Below are 26,261 nucleotides of genomic sequence, written 5' to 3'. Positions count from 1 at the left end.
GCCTGGCCTATTAAAAGCACTCAAATATCTGTTGATTGAATATAAACTCTGAAGTTAAACATGTGTTTTTCTGTTTTCTCATGCTCAGCATTCTTTTTCATGTGCTTTATACTTTATCATCATCTGTCAAGAGGAAAACTCTCTATTTTTAAAAGCAGCATTTCTAAATCTGTGTTGCTTATCACAAGAGTTACTCATCAAAAAAGAAATTCAGTGGTTACATAAGTTTGGTTAACAAAATATTCTGTAACATCCTCTGCCCGATTCTTCGTGCAATAAGTGTATTAAAGATTGCACAAAACTTGTTGTGGGGAAGCGTACTTAACTTTTTATAACTCTGTATCTCCCCCCAAATTAGCCAAAGATCCCATTTCTCTCATAATGCTTGTTAACATTTCAAAAAACATTGTTTTAGAAGATGCAGCAATAGCAGACAATGGAACTTGAATGGGGTCAGTTTCTATCTGATCAGGGAGGGCAGGAGTCAAAAAGCGCTCGGCAAAGGACCAGACAGTAAATAGTTGAGGATTTGTGGGCCGTTTGTTCTGTGTTGCAATGACTCATCTTTGCCATCGTAGCACTAAAGCAGCGACTGACAATACATAAATGGCTGTATTCCAATAAAACTTTATTTACAAAAACAGGTGGTCAAATCCCTATGTTGTTTAACAGGAACTAACAGCGCTATAGGTCAATTATACTTCAAAAACAAACTCATAGAAAAAGAGATCAGATTTGTTGGCACCAGAGGTGGGATTGGGAGAAGGGCAAATTGGATGAAGGTGGTCAAAAGCTACAAACTTCCAGTTGTAAGATAAGTAAGTACTAGGGATGTAACGTACAACACGATAAGTATCATTAACGCTGCGGTACGTTATATGTGAAACTTGTTCAGAGAGTAAATCCTGAGAGTTCTCCTCACAAGAAAAATATTTTTAAGTTTGTATCTATGAGATGATGTTCATTAAACGTATTGTGGTAATCACCTCACAATGTACGTAAGTCATTATGCTACGCACCTAAATGTATACTGTGCTGTATGTCAATTACATCTCAAAACTAGGAGGAAGAAAAAAAACAAGTGGTGAGCTAGATTTGGCCCAATGGCGAGTTTGCTGACCCCTGCACAAAGGGACTGAAAATGACCTACACTGTGTGGTCCAGTATGGCAGCCACTAGCCACATATGGCCGTTTAAATTACTTAAATTGATAGTTCCTTAACCAAGCTAGTTATGTTTCCAGTAATTAATAACCACTTATGGCAAGCGACTATGGCAATGGACAGCAGAGAAAAACATTTTCACTTCTCACTAACTCCTTACAGAAAATGTTTTCTTTTTTTTTTTTTTTTTTTAAATATAATGATCATTTTATTTTACAGTGTTTGAAAATTTAAGTGCTGGGTAATAAAGGGAGAAGAGTATCTGAATGAAATAATGTTATGGCCGAAGGAATAAGCCCAGATGGACTAAAACATTTTCCAGGAGGTTTATAATTTGAATTTAAGACTAGATGGGAGAGTATTTGAATTTTGTGATAGTGACTTTCCCTATCCGTGAATATGACATACACTTCCATTATCTGAATATTCTTTAATGTCTTTTAATAGAGTTTGAGACATTTCTACTAGAGATCTTGCACATCGTTTGTTAGACTGACTAAGCAAATTTTTATTGGAATAAAACCTCTTTGCAACAGAAAAAAAAAAGACTAGATGGTTACACTGGGTGAAGGAGACACAGTGGTACATTAATAAATCAAGAATTTCCCCACTGAAGGGGCTTCTCTGGTGGCGCAGTGGTTAGGAATCCACCTGCCAACGCAGGGGAAATGGGTTTGAGCCCTGGTCCGGGAAGATCCCACGTGCCGTGGAGCAACTAAGCCCATGCGCCACAACTACTGAGCCTGCGCTCCGGGGCCCGCAAGCCACAACTACTGAGCCCGCGTGCCACAACTAATGAAGCCCACGCGCCTAGAGCCCATGCTCTACAATAAGAGAAGCCATGACAATGAGAAGCCCGCGCACCGCAACGAAGAGTAGCCCCCGCTCACCACAACTAGAGAAAGCCCGCGGGCAGCAACAAAGACCCAATACAGCCAAAAATAAAAAACAAGTAAATAAATAAATTTATTTAAAAAAAAAGAATTTCCCCACTGAAAGCAGAGCAGAGAGCTCATCTCTAAGAGAGAATACTCCTGTTCCTATTTATATAGTAAGCTTTGGTTTTTATGTGCCAAGGAATTCTTTTTCTTCAACATGTTCTTAAATCATGCATTTTAAACTGTTCTCATGTTGAAAGATTTAAAAGAAAACGCTCATCCAAACAAAAGCAAAATCAGTGACACCTAGCATGGCACCCCAGATAGGAAAAGCAGAAACAATTAGCACAAATCGAAAACTCATCAGCATTTCAAGTTAAAAGCTGTGCAACCATCTATTAAGAATTCTTTTCTTTCTTTTTTTTAGTTTATTTCTTTTATTTATTTATTTTTGGCTGCATTGGGTCTTTGTTGTTGCATCGGGCTTTCTCTAGTTGCGGCAAGCGGGGGCTACTCTTTGTTGCGGTGCGCGGGCTTTCTCTAGTTGCAGTGAGCGGGGGCTACTCTTCGTTGTGGTGCGCGGGCTTCTCATTGTGGTGGCTTCTCTTGTGGCGGAGCACGGTCTCTAGGCGCGCGGGCTTCAGCAGCTGTGGCTCGCGGGCTCTAGAGCGCAGGCTTAGTAGTTGTGGCGCATGGGCTTAGTTGCTCCGTGGCATGTGGGATCTTCCTGGACCAGGGCTCGAACCCATGTCCCCTGCATTGGTAGGCAGATTCTTAACCACTGCGCCACCAGGGAAGCCCTAAGAATTCATTCTGTTATAATAGTTTCAAATTTAGAACACGTTAAATATAATCTCAACTCAAGAGGATTTCAATTCCACAAACAATACCAAGAAAACATCCAAATTTCCAACATTTATATGACTTGTACACAAGTGTGGTAAGCTTTTTTAACTTGCAAACAAATTACACATAAGTTGTCAGAACTTATCTGGAGGACAACGAGAGGTATGTGAATATATGTACTTGCGTGTGTGCCCCCATGTGCATGAATAAATTCCATCCAAAAGCATGTTATCTCCCTTGACCTAGGATCCTTACTCCTACGAATTTATTTTAAGAAAATAAACAGCATGAAACAAAATAAGATAGGTCCCCAAACATGATAGGTCCGTCCCTCAATGTCCAATAAATAGAGTTAAATAAATCGGGGAAATATATACCATGGAATCTATGTCATTCTCGTAAAAGGGCTGTAGCTAAGTATTTATTGTTCTAGAGATATAATTCCAGTTAAGAGAGAAGAAACAGGCTAACAAGAGTATCTATTGTATATAATTCCATTTTTAAATGGCTACATATATACTTACACACGTGTGTGTATATATATATAGTTGTATTGTGAATGAAGAGCCAAAACATAAATATTATATAAAATATTTTATATAATAAAAATATTTTATTATATAAAATATATTTTATATATATTTTATATGTTTTATATAATAAAACATATAACATAAATTGTATATATTGATACATAAATATATATTATATATATTTAGGTAGACACAGACATCTATATTTTAATATATATCTCTCTCTCTATAAGGTAGATATAGATATAAAATATATGTCTCTATTTGCCCCAGGAAAAAGTTCTTAGACTATTACCCAAATTTCAATTGCAACTGAAATAATTGCAATTCTTTGGGTAGTAGAGTTCTAAGTAATTTTATTTTTCTTTTCTCTCATTTATATCAATTCTTTCTGCTTTAAATGGATTGAGTAATTCCTTTAAGGGAGTAAATGAGGTTTAAAACTATAGATTGTCAAAAACTCTAAATTACCCTCAGAACAAAGCTGGACGTCTATGTTCCCATTAGTCACATGAACAACATCCAAGGTTCTGTCCTAGATACATCTTGGACGTCATACGAAACAAAACACGCCCAGGTGGACACAAGTTACCTTTTACAGGGACAACAGTGTTTAGAAACCTGACCACAGAATAAACTTCACTGACGAAGGAATCCGACAGACTTAAGCCTCCCATGGAGTCATTTTTCTCTGACAACACCCTGGCCGATTGTCACAGCAAAATAGGTGGTTATCTCAGCGTTAAGAACCGCCATCACTGTTGACATGACACATTTTTCATGATACACCGTCATGCTACACCACGCAATGACGGATGCCTGCTGTCTCTCGAAGCCTTGGATGCTTTCAAGGATACTGTCAGCACTAGGGGCAAACAAAGCCTGAGGTTCCGTGGGCCTGGATCATCTATTACAAATAAACCCATTGGACGGGAATCATTTTTTAAGTAGCTACCATTTTATGTTCTGTGAAAAACAAAAACAAAAAAACCCCTAGGACTATCAGATTATAAAGGGTTTAGTACACGACAGTTCTGACTGACTCATTATTTCAAGACCAGTAGTGACAAATAGCCATCACTTTCACTTACACAGAGAAAATATTAAGAATACTTTTTATTGGTAGAATTTTAAAAATCATGGTTTATGATGCATTAATAGAAGAAGAGAGTTACTCATTCATGTGCTCCTCAGAATAAGGAAGGATTAACTCACTAACCAGAGGTCTGTCAAAAAACTTCAGCAAAACTCACAGAAATCTCTACACCTTTTTTCTCTCCACCCAATCCTTTGAGTCTACTCTGATCTGGCATTCATCTCCACATTGTCCCCCAAACAGCTCTTGAAAGGTCCCAACGACCTCCTCATCGCTAAAACCAATAACAAATTCTCAGAACTCATCTCACTGGACCCATAAAGCATCATGTAGTCCAGCTACGCCATCCCTCCTCCTTGAAAGACTTCCTTCCATTTAGTTTCCAGGAGACCAACCTCTCCCCTTTCTCTACCTACCTCAATGGCCACATCTTCTTGTCTCCTTTGCTGGCGCTCTTCTCCCAAACTTTTAAACACTGAAGTACACCCAGAGCTTAATTCTTAACCACTTCACTCTCTCTGATCAATCCTGGGGGGCGGGTTATCAAGTCTCAAAGCTTTAAAAATGGTACACTGACTACTCCCAAGAATCTCTCCATCCCAGACCTCTACCTTAAACTCCCAGATTTATCTCTTCAACTGCCTGGGGATGTGTAACTACCATCTCAACCCTAAAATGTCCAAAAAGAGCCCTGATTCCCCCGACACGTGATCCTCCTACCGTCTTCCTCATCTCAGAAATGGCAACTCTATCTTGCCCGTTGCTCAGATCCTAACCCTTGGAGTCTTATCCTTCTTATAGCCGCATTCACTGTCTTAGCAAATCCCATCCGCTCTACAGAGAAAACACTATCCATCCAGAATCTCACCACCTCCCACCAGCGATCCTGCCAACACTCTGATCCAACCTTCCCCATCACCTGCTACCTGGATTCCTGCCAGGCTGGCTACCAGGGTCTCGGCTCCTGCCTCATATCCCTTTAATCCACACCTATCCCAACAGCGAGATACCCTTTTAAAAGGTCAATGAGATCATGTCTCTCTTCGCTCAGACTCCACCAATGACCACGCATCCCACTCAGCACAAAAGCCAAGTCTTAACGATGAGGTACAAAGCTATGGGGTGAAGTCCCTGACGTTTCTCTGACGCCCTGACCCACCATACATGATGCTCAAATACAGAATCAGCCTTGCCACCCTTGCTGAACCGTCATCCTGGGACACTGTTCCCCTGTAGGCTGATGGCATTATTTGCCATCCAAACCAGGTTACTTTGGGGAGTCAGAAGGGGCATTCTTAAAATTATGCCAAGACAACAGGTGTAAACTGAAACCATCCCAGGTGAAGTGGGGTATGCACTCCTATCCAGGTAACCCCACAGTACGCTCCCTTCCTCCAAGTCTGCTCACATGCCGTCTTATTAGAGAGAATTCCCCCAACCATCAAACATAAAACAGGGTAACCTCTGCCCTCCTCGCTTTTCATGCCTCCCCATCCTGTTTTATATTCCTCAACAGCACTTACTACTAACACGTAACCAAAAGAATTCTTTTTAATAGTCTCTCTGCCCTTTAAATGTAAGTACTTTCAACTACTTACAATAGCCAAGACATGGAAGCAACCCAAATGTCCGTCGACAGATGAATGGATAAAGAAGATGTGGTACATATATACAGTGGAATATTACTCAGCCATAAAAAAAGAATGAAATAATGCCATTTGCAGCAACATGGATGGACCTAGAGATTATCATATTAAGTGAAGTAAGTCAGACAGAGAAAGACAAGCATCATATGACATCACTTATATGTGAAATCTAAAATATGACACAAAGGAACTTATCTACAAAACAGAAGCAGACTCACAGACATAGAGAACAGACTTATGGTTGCCAATGGAGTGGGTCGGGAGGGATGGATTGGAATTTTGGGATTAGCAGATGCAAACTATTACATAGAGAACGGATCAACAGCAAGGTCCTACTGTAGAGTGTGGGGAACTCTATTTAACGTCCTGTGATAAACCATAATGGAAAAGAATATGAAAAAGAATGTATATGTAGGGACCTCCCTGGTGGCACAGTGGTTAAGAATCTGCCTGCCAATGCAGGGGACACGGGTTCAAGCCCTGGTCCGGGAAGATCCCACATGCTGTGGAGCAACTAAGCCTGTGCACCACAACTACTGAGCCTGCGCTCTAGAGCCCGCACGCCACAACTACTGAGCCCGCGTGCCACAACTACTGAAGCCCGCGTGCCTAGAGCCCATGCTCCACAACAAGAGAAGCCACTGCAATCAGAAGCCCACACACAGCAATGAAGACCCAACGCAGCCATAAATAAATAAATAAATAAATTTATTTTAAAAAGAATTTAAAAGAATATATATGTTAACTGAATCACTTTGCTGTACAGCAGAAATTAACAACATTGTAAATCAACTATACTTCAATAAAATAATTTTTTTTAATATAAATAAATAAATAAATGTAAGTACTTTCAAGGGATTAAAGGAATTATTAATTGAACATGCCTAAAATTATCAGGAAAAAATTGCTCAAGGGACATTTCTAGTATACCACAATGTTACTACCTTCACAAAAAGATGTTGAAGAACAAATATAGTTATAAGGTGATCTTACCAAGTAGGTAAATATTCTCAGGAATTTATTATCAAGCTGCTTGGAAAAACAGAGAGAAACTTTCAATCAAATATTTTAGAACGAGACTTAAAGGCAGTGAAATTTTCTTTTTTCAAGAGTTACTAGGAGGATGAAGAGAGCTAATTCCCAGAAAGGGCCTGGCACTCATGAATAAGCACACTCAACAGATGTGAGCATTTGTTACTGGAGAGGCAGTTTAGTTCACTGCCTAAGATATGGGACCCACATGTGCTGCAATCAAAGTCACCTAACACAAGCATTTCTAAACGTACCTTTTCAAAGTGTTCTCGCCACACCAAAAAAGACCTCAGCATAGCGCACATAAACATCACCTCTTGTAGCAACAAATGATGGCACTGTGCCTGTGGGTATGAATATGTGCCTGTATTTAGGTATTTTAAACATATTTTAAGTAACTGAACATGGAGCCGCCTGTCAGAGAAAAGATCAAATTAGGAAACTGGACTTTTAGGATTTACTGTATAGCACAGGGAACTATATCCAATGTCTTGTTATAACCCATAATGGAAAGTAATCTGAAAAACATAGATAAAGTGATTCAGATATACATATACATATATATATATATATATGTGTGTGTGTGTGTGTATATATATATATGTATATCTATCTATATCTATCTCTATATATCCCTCTATATTTCTCTCTATATCTATATAGAGACTCACAGACATAAAAAACATAGAAGAGAAATAGTGACTGTGACTTAAGAATTTATTGTGGGTCAAAGACTTTTCCACGTACAGAAAGTGGGATGTGAGCCCAGCCAGGCAACCCAGAGCGGGCTCCCTTAACCATTATGCAATCCTGCATCACTTTAAAGCCTGATGACTGTCAGGTTCTTTGTCATGAGGACAACCACAATGGAAATAAAACAGTGAACTTCTGAGGTCCACAAGATGTCCACGGTCACCCTGCATGTCATTACAAAGTACCATAAAGAACCTAGCGTACGTTAAAGGTCTAACTTGTAAAACATCAACCGTATCCATGAGATCCTATAGCATTCTGTGTCCTCCTGATGCCCACTTCTTGATTATAAATGCTTGCTTATCACTGCTAGATACTGTTTACTGATTGACTCTCAGCATCTATTTTCATCCTCTTCTTCTTCTTTTTTTTTTTTTTTTATATATCACAGGGACTGGAAAGCTAAAAACCACATTTCCCAGACTCCCTTATCAGCAGGATTCTGGATGAATTCCAGCAACAAGATACACTTGCTTAAGATCGCAAAGACAGAGGAATTCCTTTTCATACAGGGGAAGTTTTCCACATTCTCTCACCCAGTCCCAGGTTCACAGGTGCAAGGCAGCTGGACCATCAGCTGTGATTTCCTCAAGTCCCCTGGGGAAGCAGAACAGAGTCCTGACCTTGGGAACAGAGCCACAGACGTATGAACTTGAAGCCTACCTTGCTGACTTCCACTCCTTCAGGATTATCCAATAATTTTGCATGCACCTCATTTCCTGTTTTAACTTCCTCTATACTTAAAATTAGTTTCTGTACCAGTTACTGAATTAACATCTCTCACCTCAAACCTACCCTTCCATACTCAGCTTGCGATACAGGAGTGGGAATTCTACAAACCTCATTCCTGATTTGCCAGTGGGCTCCCTGCAAGGCTCTGCCTTCTGGTCACATTTCCACCAGTGAGAATTAAATCTTACGGCCGCACCCAGACCCAGGGATGCTGGGAAGTGTAGTCTCTGCCATACAAGCCATTAATGAATTTTACATGATTACATTTTCATTCCATCACTGATTACATGTACTTATTTCATAAAACTTTGGGTTAAAGAATGACTATTCTGCTCAAATATATCCTTACCAATTCATCTTTCTTTTAATGGCTCATCAGAACTAGTTTTTTGTGTATTCTATAGGTTAACACGTTAAAAACAACTGCACTTTCCTCCAAATAAATTTCATAGTTAGTTCAATCATTTGTTTCTTAGAAAATGCTGGCAAAATTTTCTATATGTCTCCATCCATATTCATTTTAATTACTGCAGCACAAAAAACAAATGGTCCCCACATGGCTTGGCCCTTTTTGTCTTTTACTAACAAATATCAAAAGATGTCTAGCATTCAGTAGCCAGCAGTGGGACTTCCCTGGTGGCACAGTGGTTAAGAACCCACCTGCCAATGTAGGGGACACGGGTTCGATCCCTGGTCCGGGAAGATCCCACGTGCCACAGAGCAACTAAGCCCGTGCGCCACAACTACTGAGCCTGCGCACTAGAGCCCGCGAGCCATAACTACTGAGCCTGTGTGCCACAACTCCTGAAGCCTGCGAACCTTAGCCCACACGCTGCAACTACTGATGCCCGCACACCTAGAGCCCGTGCACCTAGAGCCCGTGCTCCGCAACAAGAGAAGCCACCGCAATAAGAAGCCCGTGCACTGCAATGAAGAGTAGCCCCCGCTCGCCACAACTAGAGAAAGCCCGCGTGCAGCAACGAAGACCCAATGCAGCCAAAAAAAAAAATAGCCAGCAGTAGGTGCTGTGAAATTTGAGGGGGTAACTGATTTGAATATCACATGTTTTTTATAAACTGCTGATAAAATTGTAGATTTTTATTCTCATACTCGGTATTCTTAGCTTTTAAAGTCTCACTAATTCATAGCTTCATTTTGCGACAGCTAATGTTTCAAGATACCATTATACATTTAGGGCAAGAATCATGATTAATGATAGTAGCCTTGGGGATAATACTGAAATTTGTTTAGCTTGTCAGATCTGATCACTGTTTTAATTCATCAAGCAGCCGAAGAAAACTTGAACTAGCAGCGCGCGTGTCCAGCAAGGCCAGGCCGTTGCAGCTTCTGCTTACACTACTGTAACCTCAATACCTTTTTTTTTTTTAAAAAACAGAAATCTTTTCAAGCCAGCACCTTGTAAGAGTCAGTTTAACCAAAACTAAATATAGTCCATAAACCCATTTAACCAGTAACACAAATGGCAAGATTTCACAATGAGTTTCAAGCAAATAGAAGAGTGAGGGTCCCAGCGTCACCCCTTCTTATTTGTGGGACCCCACGTCTCCCTCCTCCTCCCCTTCCTCCCAGACCCATCCCTGGTTAGCACACCAGAAACAGGATTGGGTGTGCCAGAGCCAATCCATGTGCTATCAGCAATACTGTGATTTCACAGTACTTTTTTTTAACCAAAAAAAAAAAAAAAAAAAAAAAAACCAGGAGGAAAAAAGAAAACGACATTTTCTTCTGGTATCTTAACATATCATCCAGTGTCCCCCTGGGATGCACTTCCTCACCCGCCTTGTTTCCAAGACCACTGATCTCTGTATTACAGAGCTTAGATGTTATTTTGGTAACAGTTGAAACACTCAAAACAGGGATAAATCCTGAGCATCTACAAGCATTTGGGGTCCTAGCCTGGACATACGTACAGGTCTGCTGAAGGGGGTGGATGCCAGGTAATGGATGGTCTTTGAGGTGACCCCCTTAATTCCCTCAGACTTACACAGGAGATGAGGTAAGGAAGCCAGGCCCAGCGTTTCTGATTCGTGGTTCACTTCCTTGGTCCCTGTCCTGTTCGCTTCATCACCAGAGCCTCCCTTTACAAGGGTAACTAACCCCTGTCATCTGCTCTGAGCGCTGGCACTTAAACAGAAGGCACTGACCGCAAGTGTGGCCATGGGTGCCTGCCAGGGACAAGCTCTTGTTAAATGACCTACAAGGTGGAATCTCACTGTTGAGCTCCTATCTTCATGTCAAGCCACCAAGCAGGTCACTGGTGACTCTCAAATCAGCTCCCAACCAGGGTCTCAGCAGCAGCTTTAGGCCATGACGGGGGGGGTACGTATCTGTACCATTCTCCGCGAGCTGGTGGCACTAGGATGTTGGGGAACTAAGCCCCTGTGTATCCTATTACCACGTAAACGTCATCCACTCCTGACACTTGAATATCATCTTTAGTGTTTGTACTAGAAAGAAACTCCTACAAGTCTCCTTAGCAACCAACATGAGTTGAACATCACCCCTGAATGGAAATCCCAACAGGAAGTCAAACCAGATTAAAACTACCCCATTTTAAATGCACCATTCTAGGTGAATAAAATAATGTGTTATCACAAAGCAACTTTCTGGGCTTACTATTTTTTGTATCAATTTGGAAGATTTATTGTACTTCTTAATGCATTTCTTAACATCCATGGTACCCCTTAATCAAGAATATAAAGTCATCTACTTAGGATTCTTAGGATTTGCCAAAGTGAGGAACATTCTTAGAATCACAGAATGATAAGCAAATAAAGTTTACAAATATTGCAACCATCAATATCATACGTTTTCCAAACCATAACTCTAACATGGAGGTATATTATTCTCCAGACCTTGCAAATTCTTAATGTCCATTTTATCAGTACTGGGAGAGTACGCTTTCAACCATGCAGCTAGCCAGAAAGACTCTTTTATATATGTGTGCTTCTCACAAAAAGCTTCTCTCCTTCCTCTAATATGACAGAAACTGTAGCTGTATCTGAAGGGAAAGTGAATTTCAATGACGACCATCACCTAAAAACATACATAAGTTCCTATATCTGGTACCAGAGGTAGAGCTTACCATTTTGATGTTTAAAGAAATGACTTTATGACATCCGTTCATAAGTAAAAACAGAAAACACACTGAGTAGTTTCATAATTGTTTTTTTAGGAGGAAAAAAACCCCCATTAAATCCTGATTATTAGTCATAGCAGAAACAAAGGGTTTAACACAGTTTTATCAAATACAACTTTTTAAAAGCTACTTACATCCAAAGAATCCTCCTTCAGTAGGATAAGGGCCATGTTCTGTGACACCAACCGGCAGGAATAGCCTAGAATAAAAGAAGGAGCAACATACGTGAATTTACCATCCCCGCCAGGAACTCACCACATTCAAGGTCCCCTGAATTCAGCCTCCCTTCCGGTCCCTTCCTTATCACCACGTTTAGCCTATGGGCTCACACAGAGGAATTGAGCAAGAGTGTGGAGAGGAGAAGTTCACACGGATTCTGACTTTTGCAGACAGCTCTGGTAGCACTGCTCGGGAGGGTCTTCGTAACTAATGGCTGAAATAAATACTCATCAATTTTCTGTGGATTTTCCTTATCCTTGTTATGCTTGTATTAGGATAGGCTTTGCGTTCTCTAAAATAACAGCAAACGCTTTGGGAAGACAAATGGAATCAACGGAGCTCCTCAACCAGCATAAACGTGCCTACTGTGATATCAAGGTCCCTCACGTGCTTTTTGAAAAGGCAGGTAATTCTCACAGCAGGCTTCTAAGGAAGCCTATGATACACAGAGAGTCACTCTTCCTGCGAAAGCTCAAAGCAACCCCCATTTCAAGAATTAAATCTGAGTCAAGAGTAACCCAATGCTAATTCTTAACAATTCCCATTACATTTTTAGACAAGGATATCTCTGTAGGTTAATTTAATAAGCAAGATATACTCTTTTCCACTTTTCCTCCCGGAAGGCAAACGTATTTTCTATGAAGATCTTTCCTACTCAGACTTTGCAGTACACGCGTGACAGCTGGAGATGCTTGGTGACACAATGACCAAGGTAAGAGCCTCTCCGGACTCTTCGCCTTCTCTCCACACTCTGGGGAGAAGGAGGAGGCGGCCCCAGCCAACCCCAAGTCCAGGGCTGTCTGTCGGGGCCCTGGGCTCTCTTTCAAATCACCCTCCACCGTCTTGGTGCCCCTCAAGAGAGCTGCCATCAACATGTGCTTTTCACCAACCTCCATCTTAATTTATCTCACTGAGAAAAGTCAGGAAAACAGTCCTTCCACCTAGAGAAGTGGTCCTTACAAGGATCATGGACCAATGATCACAGAAACAGGGAACAAGTCATCAGCATAAAGAACGTCAACCTTCAGAACAAGGACGCGGGTGACCATCTCAAGGAAGGGCCTTAACCAATGCTTAGGCAACAGGAGTCTGGGTTCTCCTCCGCAGAAGAGCCAAAATACCCCTTCCCACAGATGCTTTATTTAACTAGAAAAGGAGATAAGCATTTAACTAGTGGACAAGTCACAGAACTGCTGCGTTTATGTGCTCAATTCTACCCAGAAGGCCCTCTTTCACCCTCAAGAAACTCTACTAACAGGCACAAAACAGAACTCAAAACAGACAACAATTTAAGATGAGAAAAACCTTGGGGTATTTTTGGAGGGTAGAAAATAAATATTTTTGTTTATTTTGGAATGTATGAAGTATAGCCTTCACTAATGAGTGTCATTTGAGAGGACTACTTTATAAACCACCTCAGAACACAAATTTTAAAGCACAAAATTATGACTTTGCATCTAACTGTCATTTTCTTAAAGCAATACCTTGAAGATCTATTCCAGGCAGTTAACGACAGTTATCTGAAGGGAATGAGATAATTTTGCTGGTTAAAACCTCACGTATCATTTGAAAAGTGAAAACAACTGAATAGTTTAAAATCACAGGACCACACGGGCAAATACCTGTTCAACCTCTAAGAGGAAAAATAAAGGGAGGAAACACAGCACAATTTTCCACACATTTTCAAACTTGTTCAAGTCTGTATTTTAACAATAGTGATGAGTAGAAATGAGAGTTTCCCAGAATGCCACTGAAAATTCTGCACAGCAGGATGGAAATAACTGAACTTTGTTTCCCACTAAAATCTTACAAATATATTCTTCCTTTCTATAAATTCTTAGACTAAGTGCAGAAGGGAGGTCAATATTTTATTTTCATTTGCAAACAGGGATATTGGAACTTTAATCATTTTTCTTCCCTTGTCCCAGAAACTTCCAGCAACTTCATGCAATAGAGACTGTTACAAATTTAGTATAACTCACACAAAAGGATTTGCTGGTAGTTTTTGATATGAACAACAGTTGCAGAAGCAAGCTGAAATGTTTAAGCCATCGCTTCCCCCTTGATTTTATATTTTGCAATTTAAGTAAAATGCCACTTGACAACTGAAGCTGCATAAAGATATTATGGAAAAACTCAAAGTATTTTTCTAGCAGTTGCAAGGGAGAGGGTAACAAATAAAACCACTGACACTTTCATGAATTTAAATACACAAAACTCAAGGTTTCTGAGAAGAAACAGGTTCTTTTTTTTTTTTTTTTTTAGTTTGGAAAACGAAGCAAGATCTTCCTTAATTATCACACAGAACACTTGCTCTAGACAGACCATGGAAGTTTAACGCAGTTAAATGTGACTTAGCTAACATGGCAAATTAAATTATGTCAATCCAAGTTTGGTGTGCTTGATTTCTAATGTTTTTGGATAAAATGAGATCAGCTCTTGGAGAACAGCCAGCTATGAAATGTCAATCCACACTTGTAAATTGAGGTCTATTTCTTTAATCTCACAATCTAACGAGACAACCATAAAATGACTGAGAAGGGAACCTCTGGGATTTCACGTTTTACTACCGCTGAAGTTAACAGCACACCACAAAAGTGTTTAGTCTTTCTACTACCTGAGTATAATCAACACGCAAAGAAATTAAAATATTACAGCGTCTATGGTACTTAGAGCAGGACTTGATTTTAAGAAAATAAAATCATCATTCACACTAGAAAATAGGACCAAACCAAACCTCTCTTGGAACTCGCAATCAGCGTCTTTTTTCTGAGGTGAGCATATATTGTCGAAGATATCCCAACTTAGATTTCTTCGGAGACACTTCTGGAAGGTTTAGCAACAACTGATTCCTACTAACCATATACCTAGGATCCATCAAATTACCCCTCAGTGGGATTCAACTTGGTTCCAAACCCTCAACAAGTGTGTTGTTGGTTGTAAATAATTTCAGGGAGAATCTGGTCACTCAATATTTGAGAGTTAGTGTACGAAACACACTGCCAGACGTCAGGAATGGAACTCTTCATCTGCTCCGGACTCAATCAAGGATGCTCAGAGCAGAATCCCTCCCCATCTGAGAACCAGGACATCAAGGACTCATCCACAGAACCACACCTGGGCACCCTTCCCTCCAGACCCTCAGATGCTTCTCAGAAAGGCTCCATCACAGGTAGGAACATGCTGCCTCAGCCTTACCTCATGATCTTCCCCCAAACCAGGCCATCCTGACTCATGCTATTCTCATTCTTTATGTATTTGTCTTAAACAAATTCTTGAGGTTCAAGATTTAAACCTATCTCATCTACAAAGCCTTCCCTGATCTTTTTGACGCTTACCTTTCCTTCTGAGAACTGAATTATCACGTGCCATGGTCACATGCTCAGATTCTCAGCACTCACACCTGTGTGGCCCAGGCTAAGTTACTTGGTATCTCTGTGCCTCAGTTCTATCTTTAAAAGGAGATAATGCCTATCTCAAAGGGAACAGTAAACTTACCTAAAGGACTTAGCAGTAATACGGCAAATGCTGTGCTAACATTTAATGAGTAACTATTACTAACGCCAGCCATGCTCAGCATGTACACTGCACAACTGGTATTTTCTCATCTATTTTATTCCTGAGTTTGTCTCATAATTAACTCAGGCCCCAGTAAGGGAACGTAAGTGCCCCAAGCCTATAGGGGAGCATCTGGCAACAACAGAGCTGCAGGCAATCAAGAAATCACACACCTGACTTTTCTGTGAACATTACTGGGGCTGTGGCCGTGTTCCCCCAGCCCCACCTGAGAACCGGACTTGTCTCCCTGCCAATGGGCAAGAATAGGGCGGGCAAGTCCACATTTACTCACTGTCAGAAATTTAACTTCTAAGACTATAGAAGTGATTTAAAGGTATCAAATAATGGGTAACAAAACATGGGGGAGGGGCGGCCAAATTCCAACTCAGATGGTTCACAGTGAAAGCGATTCCCAATGCGATGACTTTAAAATGGAACACGCACTAGGATTTTGTTCTCACTCATCCTATCTCTGTTAGAAAAAAACTTATAGACTCTGAAAACTTCACATCTATTTTCTAACTATGTAATAGATGCTTTATCCAGTCATGGTAAGGAAGTGACGACTACATGATTCACAAAGGCTATACAGCTGAAATTTCACTTTAGACTAGCTGATGCCAAATTTTTAAGCTAAAAAAGAAAACTTCCAACTCCTGGAAACACAGCTAGTTAGCATAAATCCAAGCACGGCGCAACAGGGTCCTGGCATCGTGTCAGTTCCAAAGGACCTCAAAGCCACACGCAGGATGACTGCATCTACCTAACACTCATAGGCCCATAACAGACACAAATATCCTGGAACCTAACTTGACTAAGTATTTATTTTCAAGGTATGAACTAAAAGTTACACTTTAAATTCTCAGACTGTGATAGATGATGGATGGATGGATAGATGCATGGATGGGTGGGTAGATGGATGGATGGGAGGACAGATGGATGGATGGATGGATGGATGGATGGATGGATGGGAGGATGGATGGATGGATGGGAGGTTAGGTGATAGATGGATGGGAGGATAAGTGATGGATGGAGGGAGGATAGGTGATGGATGGATGGAGAATAGATGGATGGGAGGATAGATGGATGGACAGATGATAGATAAATGAGAGAGAGAGCGAGCGAATACTAAAGACAGCCAACAGCACCAAACACCTCTAAAGGGAAATGTTGCCAGTTAAAACTGTAAGAGTCAACAATCATAGACATCCCAACTCTGGAGGTGGTGAAATATGAAAACAAGGTGTCTTAGAATGGATGAAATTTAGTACCCTTCCCCAGGGTTTTCTAACTCAAATTTCAGATAGGGTTTTCGTGAAAGCTTCATGAATCTGTTTAAAAGGAGCCCTGCACCAGGAGCGATTGGCCCTGAGACCCAGCATGAACTAGCTTGGTCAATAAGTGCAGCATGACCTTGTAAACTCTGAACGTCCCCCGGCGCTCTAAGACTGTTGACACGTGAAGACCAAAGACAGCGTAGGGAAAGCACTCCCAGCACAGTGCCCGGCATTCAGCACTCTTCTCCTTATTTCACGGAGAAGTAGAACTACTAGACACTTGATCCGCTTCCCAAATACCTTCTGGGTACCCTAATGTGCACACAGAATGCACTAAAATGTACAGAATATCCAATCCATATTGTGGGAGACAGACCAATAATGGTTCATATCACAGAAGGTATGAGGAATATGGGACGAGAACACAGGCTTACAATCCTCCTGGATCTGGAGCACGACCTTGGGCTGCTCACAGCCGTCACCAGTGGTCTGACGTGGACAAGTCTAACACCATGTCTAGATGTCTACACTGCATCCTCAACAGACACCCGAATTCAGTGGTGCATATACACGATGGAATATTACTCAGCCATAAAAAAGAATGAAATAATGCCATCTGCAGCAACATGGATGGACCTAGAGATTATCATACTAAGTGAAGTAAGTCAGACAGAGAAAACAAAGACCAAATGATATCGCTTATATGTGGAATCTAAAATATGACACAAATGAACTTACTTACAAAACAGAAACAGACTCACAGACATAGAAAACAAACTTATGGTCACCAAAGGGGAAAGGGAGGAGGGATAAATTAGGAATTTGGGATTAGCAGATACACACTATATATATAGTGCTATGTATAAAATAAACAACAAGGTCCTACTGTATAGCACAGGGAACTATAGTCAAAATCTTATAATAAACCATAATGGAAAAGAATATGAAAAAGAAAAAATATGTACATATAACAATCACTTTGCTGTACACCTGACACTAACACAATATTGTAAATTAACAATACTTCAATTAAAAAATAAGATAAAATAAAGAATAGAATTTTTTTAACATCTTTATTAGAGTATAATTGTTTTACAATGGTGTGTTAGTTTCTGCAGTATAACAAAGTGTGTCAGCTATACGGATACATATATCCCCATATCCCCTCCCTCTTGCATCTCCCTCCCACCCTCCCTATCCCACCCCTCTAGGTGGACACAAAGCACCGAGCTGATCTCCCTGTGCTATGCGGCTGCTTTCCACTAGCTATCTATTTTACATTTGGTAGTGTATATATGTCAATGTTACTCTCTCACTTCGTCCCAGCTTACCCTTCCCCCTCCCTATGTCCTCAAGTCCATTCTCTACATCTGGGTCTTTATTCCTGTCCTGCCCCTAGGTTCTTCAGAACAATTTTTTTTTAAGATTCCATATATATGTGTTAGCATACGGTGTTTGTTTTTCTCTTTCTGACTTACTTCACCCTGTATGACAGACTCTAGGTCCATCCACCTCACTACAAATAACTCAATTTTGTTTCTTTTAATGGCTGAGTAATATTCCATTGTATATATGTCCTGCATCTTCTTTATCCATTCATCTGTTGATGGACACTTAGGTTGCTTCCATGTTCTGGCTATTGTAAATAGAGCTGCAATGAACATTGTGGTACGTGACTCTTTTTGAATTATGATTTTCTCAGCGTATATACCCAGTAGTAGGATTACTGGGTCATATGGTAGTTCTATTTTTAGTTTTTTAAGGAACCTCCATACTGTTCTCCATAGTGGCTGTATCAATTTACATTCCCACCAGCAGTGCAAGAGGGTTCCCTTTTCTCCATACCCTCTCCAGCACTTATTGCTTGTAGATTTTTTGGTGATGGCCATTCTGACTGGTGTGAGGTGATACCTCACTGTGGTTTTGATTTGCATTTCTCTAATGATTAGTGATGTTGAGCAACTTTTCATGTGTTTGTTGCCAATCTATGTATCTTCTTTGGAGAAATGCCTATTAAGGTCTTCTGCCCATTTTTGGATTGGGTTGTTTTTTTGATATTGAGCTGCATGAGCTACTTGTATATTTTGGAGATTAATCCTTTGTCAGTTGCTTTGTTTGCAAATATTTTCTCCCATTCTGAGGGTTATCTTTTTGTCTTGTGTATGGTTTCCTTTGCTGTGCAAAAGCTTTTAAAAGTTTCATTAGGTCCCATTTGTTTATTTTTGTTTTTATTTCCATTTCTCTAGGAGGTGAGTCAAAAAGGATCTTGCTGTGATTTATGTCATAGAGTGTTCTGCCTACGTTTTCCTCTAAGAGTTTTATAGTGTCTGGCCTTACATTTAGGTCTTTAATCCATTTTAAGTTTATTTTTGTGTATGGTGTTAGGGAGTGTTCTAATTTCATTCTTGTACCTGTAAGCTGTCCAGTTTTCCCAGCACCACTTATTGAAGAGGCTGTCTTTTCTCCACTGTATACTCCTGCCTCCTTTATCAAAGATAAGGTGCCCATACGTGCATGGGTTTATCTCCGGGCTTTCTATCCTGTTCCATTGATCTGTATTTCTGTTTCTGTGCCAGTACCATACTGTCCTGATTACTGTAGCTTTGTAGTATAGTCTGAAGTCCCGGAGCCTGATTCCTCCAGCTCCGTTTTTCTTTCTCCAGATTGCTTTGGCTATTCGGGGTCTTTTGTGTTTCCATACAAATTGTGAAATTTTTTGTTGTAGTTCTGTGAAAAATGCCATTGGTAGTTTGATAGGGATTGCATTGAATCTGTAGATTGCTTTGGGTAGTATAGCCCTTTTCAGAATGTTGATTCTTCCAATCCAAGAACATGGTATAGCTCTCCATCTGTTTGTATCGTCTTTAATTTCTTTCATCAGTGTCTTATAGTTTTCTGCATACAGGTCTTTTACCTCCTTAGGTAGGTTTTATTCCTAGGTATTTTATTCTTTTTTTTGCAGTGGTAAATGGGAGTGTCTCCTTAATCTCTCCTTCAGATTTTTCATTGTTCGTGTATAGGAACGCAAGAGATTTCTGTGCTTTAATTCTGTATCCTGCTACTTTACCAAATTCCCTGATTAGCTCTAGTAGTCTTCTGGTAGAATGTTTAGGATTTTCTGTGTGTAATATCACGTCATCCGCAAACAGTGACGGTTTTACTTCTTCTTTTCCGATTTGGATTAGGATGTTCTTTAAAAGGTCAATTTTAAAATATCTAATGGATGTGAGTGTTTCCGAAACCAAAACTACGAAGACTGCTACACCTTCTTTGAAAAAAGCACAAAATAATATAGCTGTTGATGGAAAAAGCTGGACAGGTATCCATCGCCCTGTGAGGTTCAGACAAGCCTCACTCCAGCAACGACTAACACCTTCCTTCGGGAATAAGAAGCCATCCGTGTTTTCTGGGTTGATTTTGGGAACTCTGCTTTCACTCGTGTTTACCTAAACTTGGCTAGACCCTGACAGATGCGGGCGTGACACAAGGACAGGAGGACAGAGGCGGGACAGGTGCAGCATCTCTGCTCTCATGCTCTCTGTGCCCTCTGTGAACAGGAGCCGTGGATCAACAGCAGGTGTTTTAGACCAAATTTACATGGGAAATACCTGAAGGGCTGCTGTATATACATAGAACGAGACACTCCACCAACAGCAAACGTATTATCCTTCATCTATAAAAATGTTGGCTGACATCACCAAAGGGCTGCAAGCAATGGGTTTTCATTATCTAGTAGTAGTGACGGGTCTACCCGGAAACATCACCACACTTCTCTCCAAAACTATGTGTTTAGGAAACAACAGGTACAACATCTACATCTAATCCTTCAGAGACTGTCTAGGAATCACATGTCAGTCTCTGGGGACTTTAATCTCACTTGCGTGGGAGTCCAAAAGGACTACAGTCTTGATAAGAAATGATTTAAGTGGCTTTTTTATCTATTAAAAAAAAAAAAAAAAAAAAAGAGGAAATCCACCCCAGACAGTAGCCATTGTCTATAACTGAGGTTCTCTGAGAGTCGGGGCTGATTCAAAAGAGAAGACTGAAGGAAAGGGGCTCCACTGGAACCAGGTGATCGCGTTCCAAGGAGACTCCTCTGAACAGGACACCAGTCACTCAACTTCAGATGTTCTTTCTGTATGTTTCTTCCTGCAGTGAGCTGTGACATGGACTCTATTCCCATCAACACATGAGAAGTCATGTAGCCCTTATTCATTTTATCACCTATGCACCAGAGCTTGTGACACAAGGGTGACAGAAGTCCTAGATAATTTTAAAGTAATTCAAACAATCAAAATTAGATTTTTGGGGACTTCCCTGGTGGTGCAGTGGTTAAGAATCCGCCTGCCAATGCAGGAGACACAGGTTCGAGCCCCGGTCCGGGAAGATACCACACACCACAGAGCAACTAAGCCCGTGCGCCACAACTACTTAGCCTGTAGCTCTGGAGCCCACGAGCCACAACTACTGAGCCTGTGTGCCACCACTACTGAAGCCCGCGGGCCTAGAGCCCATGCTCCGCAACAAGAGAAGCCACCGCAATGAGAAGCCCGTGCAGCGCAACGAAGAGTAGCCCCCACTCACCGCAACTAGAGAAAGCCCGCGCGCAACAACAAGGACCCAACGCAACCAAAAATAAATATAAAATAATAAATAAATATTTTTTTTAAAATTAGATTTTTTTTTTAATTAGTAGTTTCACAAATCCTTTTCAAACTAAAAACGTGCTGCTTTAACACTCATGAAGTAATCTGGGCTTGAATTCCCTTCTTTCAATTTTCATTTCTGCGATGCTTAGCAGGCAGAGGTCGCCAACCCAGATGGGGAAGGGAAAGGTTCAAGCCTATCAGAAGAACCTATGAATTGGTAAAAATCATTATAATGGCTATAACTATATAAAATAATAATGCATATTTAAACTTAGTGAAAACATGCTTAGTCTCTGAGACTAAATTTTTGTGAAGAAAGCAATAAGAAAATCAAACTCTCATCAACTTTTAAATTCTCTGGCCTCTGTAAGTATGTTTACTACTTTTCAGGAAGGTGTCATAGTTCTACTGTTTATAACGGGCAGATAATGCTCATAAGAGCATCTTAAACTTTTCTCGGTCTTGTGAATGAAGAATTCTATAAAACACTTCTGTCGACGCATCTGAGAAGCCCTTAGGCACCTCTATAAGACGGTTCAAAAACGTAATACAAAAATCAGCACTGGGAAATTATTCCTTAAATGAATTACCTATGTTAATTGCAGTTTCTTGTTTGTCGCCTGTCAACACCCATATTTTAATTTCTGCCTTCAACAGAGTTGCTATGGTTTCTGGCACGCCTGCCTGAAGACGATCTTCTATGGCTGTGGCTCCAAGCAGCAGCAAATCCTAAATTAAAAAACAGCTTCCATTAAAGATGGGGACACACGTAAGAGCAGCGTGAATGACGAAACTCTTGACAGAAGAAAGGCAGTCAAAGTGTTCTGAGACAATTACCTTATTGCCTCCCCATTAACCCTTTGTCTGCAGATAATTAATGACAGTCACACGTGTGGCATCTCAAAACCATCCACAGGGCTAGAACCCCACCACGCACACGGGCCAGCACATGCCATCTACTTCTGGGTACAAGGGCACCTTGGGATAGAAACCACCTGGCAGCAGAGCACATGGGCGAGTTATCCTAACACTAACAGGACTGAGGTTTCTCTCTCACTCCACTCATGAGTCAAGGGCTGTGGTACAGTTAACACGTGAGAAAAAAATCATTCAGTGACCAAAAAGGCCAACTACCCCCCGAGTGCCCACCTCTGGCCTGGGGACGCACAGACATCGCACCTATTTAATTGCTTTATGATTCTCAAAGTAATTTTGGAATTTCCAGGGAAGCAGGGTAAATGAACATTTGATTTCACTTCCATCCATACCCAAATTCCATTAAAATGACAAACAAGGGAAAAAAAGCAAAGGGGAATTTTAAAAAAATAAATAAAGGAATGAGAAAAGCAAGCAGGCAATGACTTCAAAGCTACTGAAACTGGAAGATGGATGGACCAGTGGTTGCTGACATGAAACGGAAAAAGCTGAAATCCAGCTCCCAGATTCGAGGGACGCAATCCGTGGGAAGCTACCTCATGTCTTGGGAGAAACTGAAATAACAACAAAATCACGTAGGCAGCGTGGAGCGGCAATGGCAAAGCTCAAACAGTATTAGGACAGGAAGTGTGAAAACATTTAGTAGGTATGATGTCCAGCCAGCCTAGGTACTCTGACTGCTCAGGAAACTCAACAGGGCCAGCTAACGTCGTTAAACCTCATCCTGGGCAAACCCAGAAAGTCGCCAATGCTGTTTCTGACCTGATACTTCTTAAGACATGAATGCTTAGCAGAGGGTGGCTAGACCTTTCTGAGAGCTCATAAAAACTGAGTGTTTCTTAAAGCAAAGAAACGATTAAAAGCTAATGGTGAGTTAAGATGCTTACAAGATCAGAGAACATCACTATATAGCCAAAAGATTTCTGCACCAAAACTTTTATGCTCATTAGGTGTCACTGGGCACGTAATGTAACGCATCTACCACGTGCAATTACCTTCTCGATGATCTCGTAACACTCTTCCAGCCGCTGAGCTCTGTCCTTCAAGATGGTGCTGGCTTCCTGGTAGACTTTGAGCCACTCCGCATAATCACTCTCAGAGAGGTCGGCGTAAGCCACACAGAGGGTCCGCAAGCCTGCAAAACAGTCCCGGCGTCTCCTAGTGAGGCCCTTAGGGACGGGCAAGCAGGGTGCCTTACCCCCAGGGGACACCGCGAGTGCAGAAAATGAGAGAGACCATCCGCTTTATAGGTCACTCTAAGTCAACATGCACACACTCAAAAAGAATTGAAAAGCAACCTTATTTTAATATAAACCACCGCTTCTATAGATGTTGACAGAACAGGAGAAGCCATGAGACTGAACTCCTCACAGCAGAGAAGGACAGAAGCCGTGCTCGACCCTCAGACACATGAGCAGGGACCAGCCAGGAGGCAAGACGGGAAGCGTGTTTCAAGACAGCAATAAAGGTCCAGTGTGCTACCACGTGAAAGACACAGGCTTTCAAGCAGCCGTGCTTGTGTGTGCGTGTGTGTCCCTGTGTGCGTGTGTGTTCCTATGCGTGCATATGTGTGTTCCCTGGTGGGCATGTGTGTCCCTGTGTGTGTCCCTGTGTGCATGTGTTCCTATGTGTGCATATGTGTGTTCCCTGGTGGGCATGTGTGTTCCCTGGTGGGCATGTGTGTTCCCTGGTGGGCATGTGTGTTCTTGTGTGCATATGTGTTCCTATGTGTGCACGTGTGTTCTCTGGTGTACATGCGTGTGCCTGTGTGTGCACAGACGTGGATACATGCGGCCACAGAGGCTAAGGAAGGCAATGAGGCAGCAGCCGGCACTCAAGCTCTCATCACATTCACCTGCAGGGGAGCCTGCAGTGAGTGTTGTTTAAAGCCCTTCTGAGAACCCCCTTCCTGTTCTCCATGGGTTCAGCGGATTATTCTGGCCTGAAGTCAAGGGTAAGCCAGTGTCATAAGGGAAACGAGAGAGGGCCTGGGAAATAAGGTGAGTTTTCCGAGAAAGGAGTGCAAAACTGGAGGGCGGTTCTGCATAGCGTCGTGGGCTGGCCTGCCTCACCCCCGTCCCTCTGGTTAAGAGTTAGCGGATGATATTTCGGTCGGTCTCCAGCCACGACTCTCGTCACTGCCACCGGTGCAGAGGGTGGGGACGAGGTTGGCACTAGAAAACGACCTGCTTTTGAAGCAAGCCAAGTGCTGCACAAAAATGACACGTGAACATGAAGGCTCACCCGAGTGCCCCCTGAAAGCACAACTCCAAGGGCAGAAATAACACTTCCAAATTCCACTCACCTTCCGTGGCAAAATACTCCAGATGGCAGAGTGTTTCCTCCATGTATTTTGAATCTTTAGAAAGCCTCTCAAAAATCACATTATCCTGTAAAATAGGGAAACGCTGTGACTGGCAAACCTTAGGTCAGTTGACGCTCTAGCACTGCAAGCCCAGCTCTGTTTTCGTGGGGTTGACCCAGCGCACACCTGGGTGGGCGAGGGGAAACACAGTTCTTGGCTGGATTCCGTCATGAGCTTTGGAAAACAAACTGGGGGTGGGTATGTGTCCACATAAACACGCCGGGGAGGACCCTGGGTGTCAGGAGAATGAATAATCAGGGACACGACGGGGGCCGACGTTCACCTAGATTTGCAAAGCTCACACCAGACTTTGTTAACACCCTTTGCAGAAGTGGGAAGCATAAAACACACACCCTAAATTGCTCAAGTGTACTCTCCCTTCCTGATGCTGCAGGAGCTCCCACCCAGGGAGGGCATGACCCACGCTGCACAGAACCGGGTTCAGCCGAGAACACGCGGTGTGGACAGTTCATCACCTGGGGACTATTTCCATGACCCACAAGCAGGGCTGGAGGACTGAAGGCTACGGATCCTGCATCGAACATGTGAAAAATGGCAGTTTTAGGCCCCCCCAAATCTAAGAAATTTAGTTTGGTTTGGGGGAGGCAGGTTTGAGGAGAATTAAAACCTATAAAAAATTAAATGCACCCCTGCCGCACTTCCTGTTGACCCTGGTCTGTGGTTGCCCCCCTTCCTCTGTACCCCACAATGACCCCTTCTGGCCTTGCTGTGGTTCTCAGAACACAATGGCAAATAAACAACCAAAAAGGTAAGAACGAGTATCGTGTGAGAACAGAATCTAACATAATTATCTAACCTTTCCCAATCTAATCCCATATAATCTGGACCTTGGTGAGTCCAGGTCGGATGCCTTAGAATTCACACACATTACTCACTTTTTAAAAAGCTCTGATCACTCTCCTCAAATACTTCTTCCCACAATTGGTAAAGACGAGTAAGATTTCCAACGAATCACTGATCCTAGTGTAGCCTCATATTTCCCGACACAGTCTCAGAAAATGAGCTTAATAAGTCTTTCCCTCAACACATAAGACCACGGTTTGACGGAATGTAGTTTTGTAGGTCAGGCTCATAAACAGTAGCACCTTTCCTTAAAGATTTAGATCCGACGACCAGGAGGCAGACAGGGCAAAAAGCCTGACGTAGGAAGTGACCGGAGGGAGCAGTAATAATAGACCACAAATGGACACTACCTCAAACCCGCCACCCAGCCTCTGTAGTGAATAAAAACTAAACCACGAATATTGAGAATAGCTGCTACAGAAAAAGAAACACATCAGAGTCCTTAAAAGATCATAGGTCGATACAACTGACTAAATCTTCCAAAGTCACCACACGAGGATAGAAAACAGGAATCAGAATTCACACTCTAAGGATTCTGCAGGACACGGCCAGCT

The 26,261-nt window shown here is 41.7% G+C and overlaps 1 protein-coding gene across 2 annotated transcripts in view; it reads right to left on the bottom strand.

Annotated features, from left to right (window-relative positions):
• Positions 1–26,261, bottom strand: part of LOC137751745 (phospholipid-transporting ATPase IB) — a 445,791-nt gene that overhangs the window by 351,691 nt on the left and 67,839 nt on the right. For both annotated transcript variants that reach the window (XM_068526376.1, XM_068526375.1), the window contains exons 20-23: positions 24,784–24,868; positions 23,474–23,613; positions 22,133–22,271; positions 11,974–12,038 (exon numbers count right to left, since the gene is read on the bottom strand). In XM_068526376.1, coding sequence (XP_068382477.1) covers positions 11,974–12,038; positions 22,133–22,271; positions 23,474–23,613; positions 24,784–24,868 — 429 coding nt within the window. The remainder of the gene's footprint in view (positions 1–11,973; positions 12,039–22,132; positions 22,272–23,473; positions 23,614–24,783; positions 24,869–26,261) is intronic.

Source organism: Eschrichtius robustus, chromosome 18, assembly GCF_028021215.1.
Source record: "Eschrichtius robustus isolate mEscRob2 chromosome 18, mEscRob2.pri, whole genome shotgun sequence".
In the NCBI taxonomy this organism is placed as follows: Eukaryota; Metazoa; Chordata; class Mammalia; order Artiodactyla; family Eschrichtiidae; genus Eschrichtius; species Eschrichtius robustus.
This window is presented reverse-complemented; position numbering and strand designations above follow the sequence as displayed.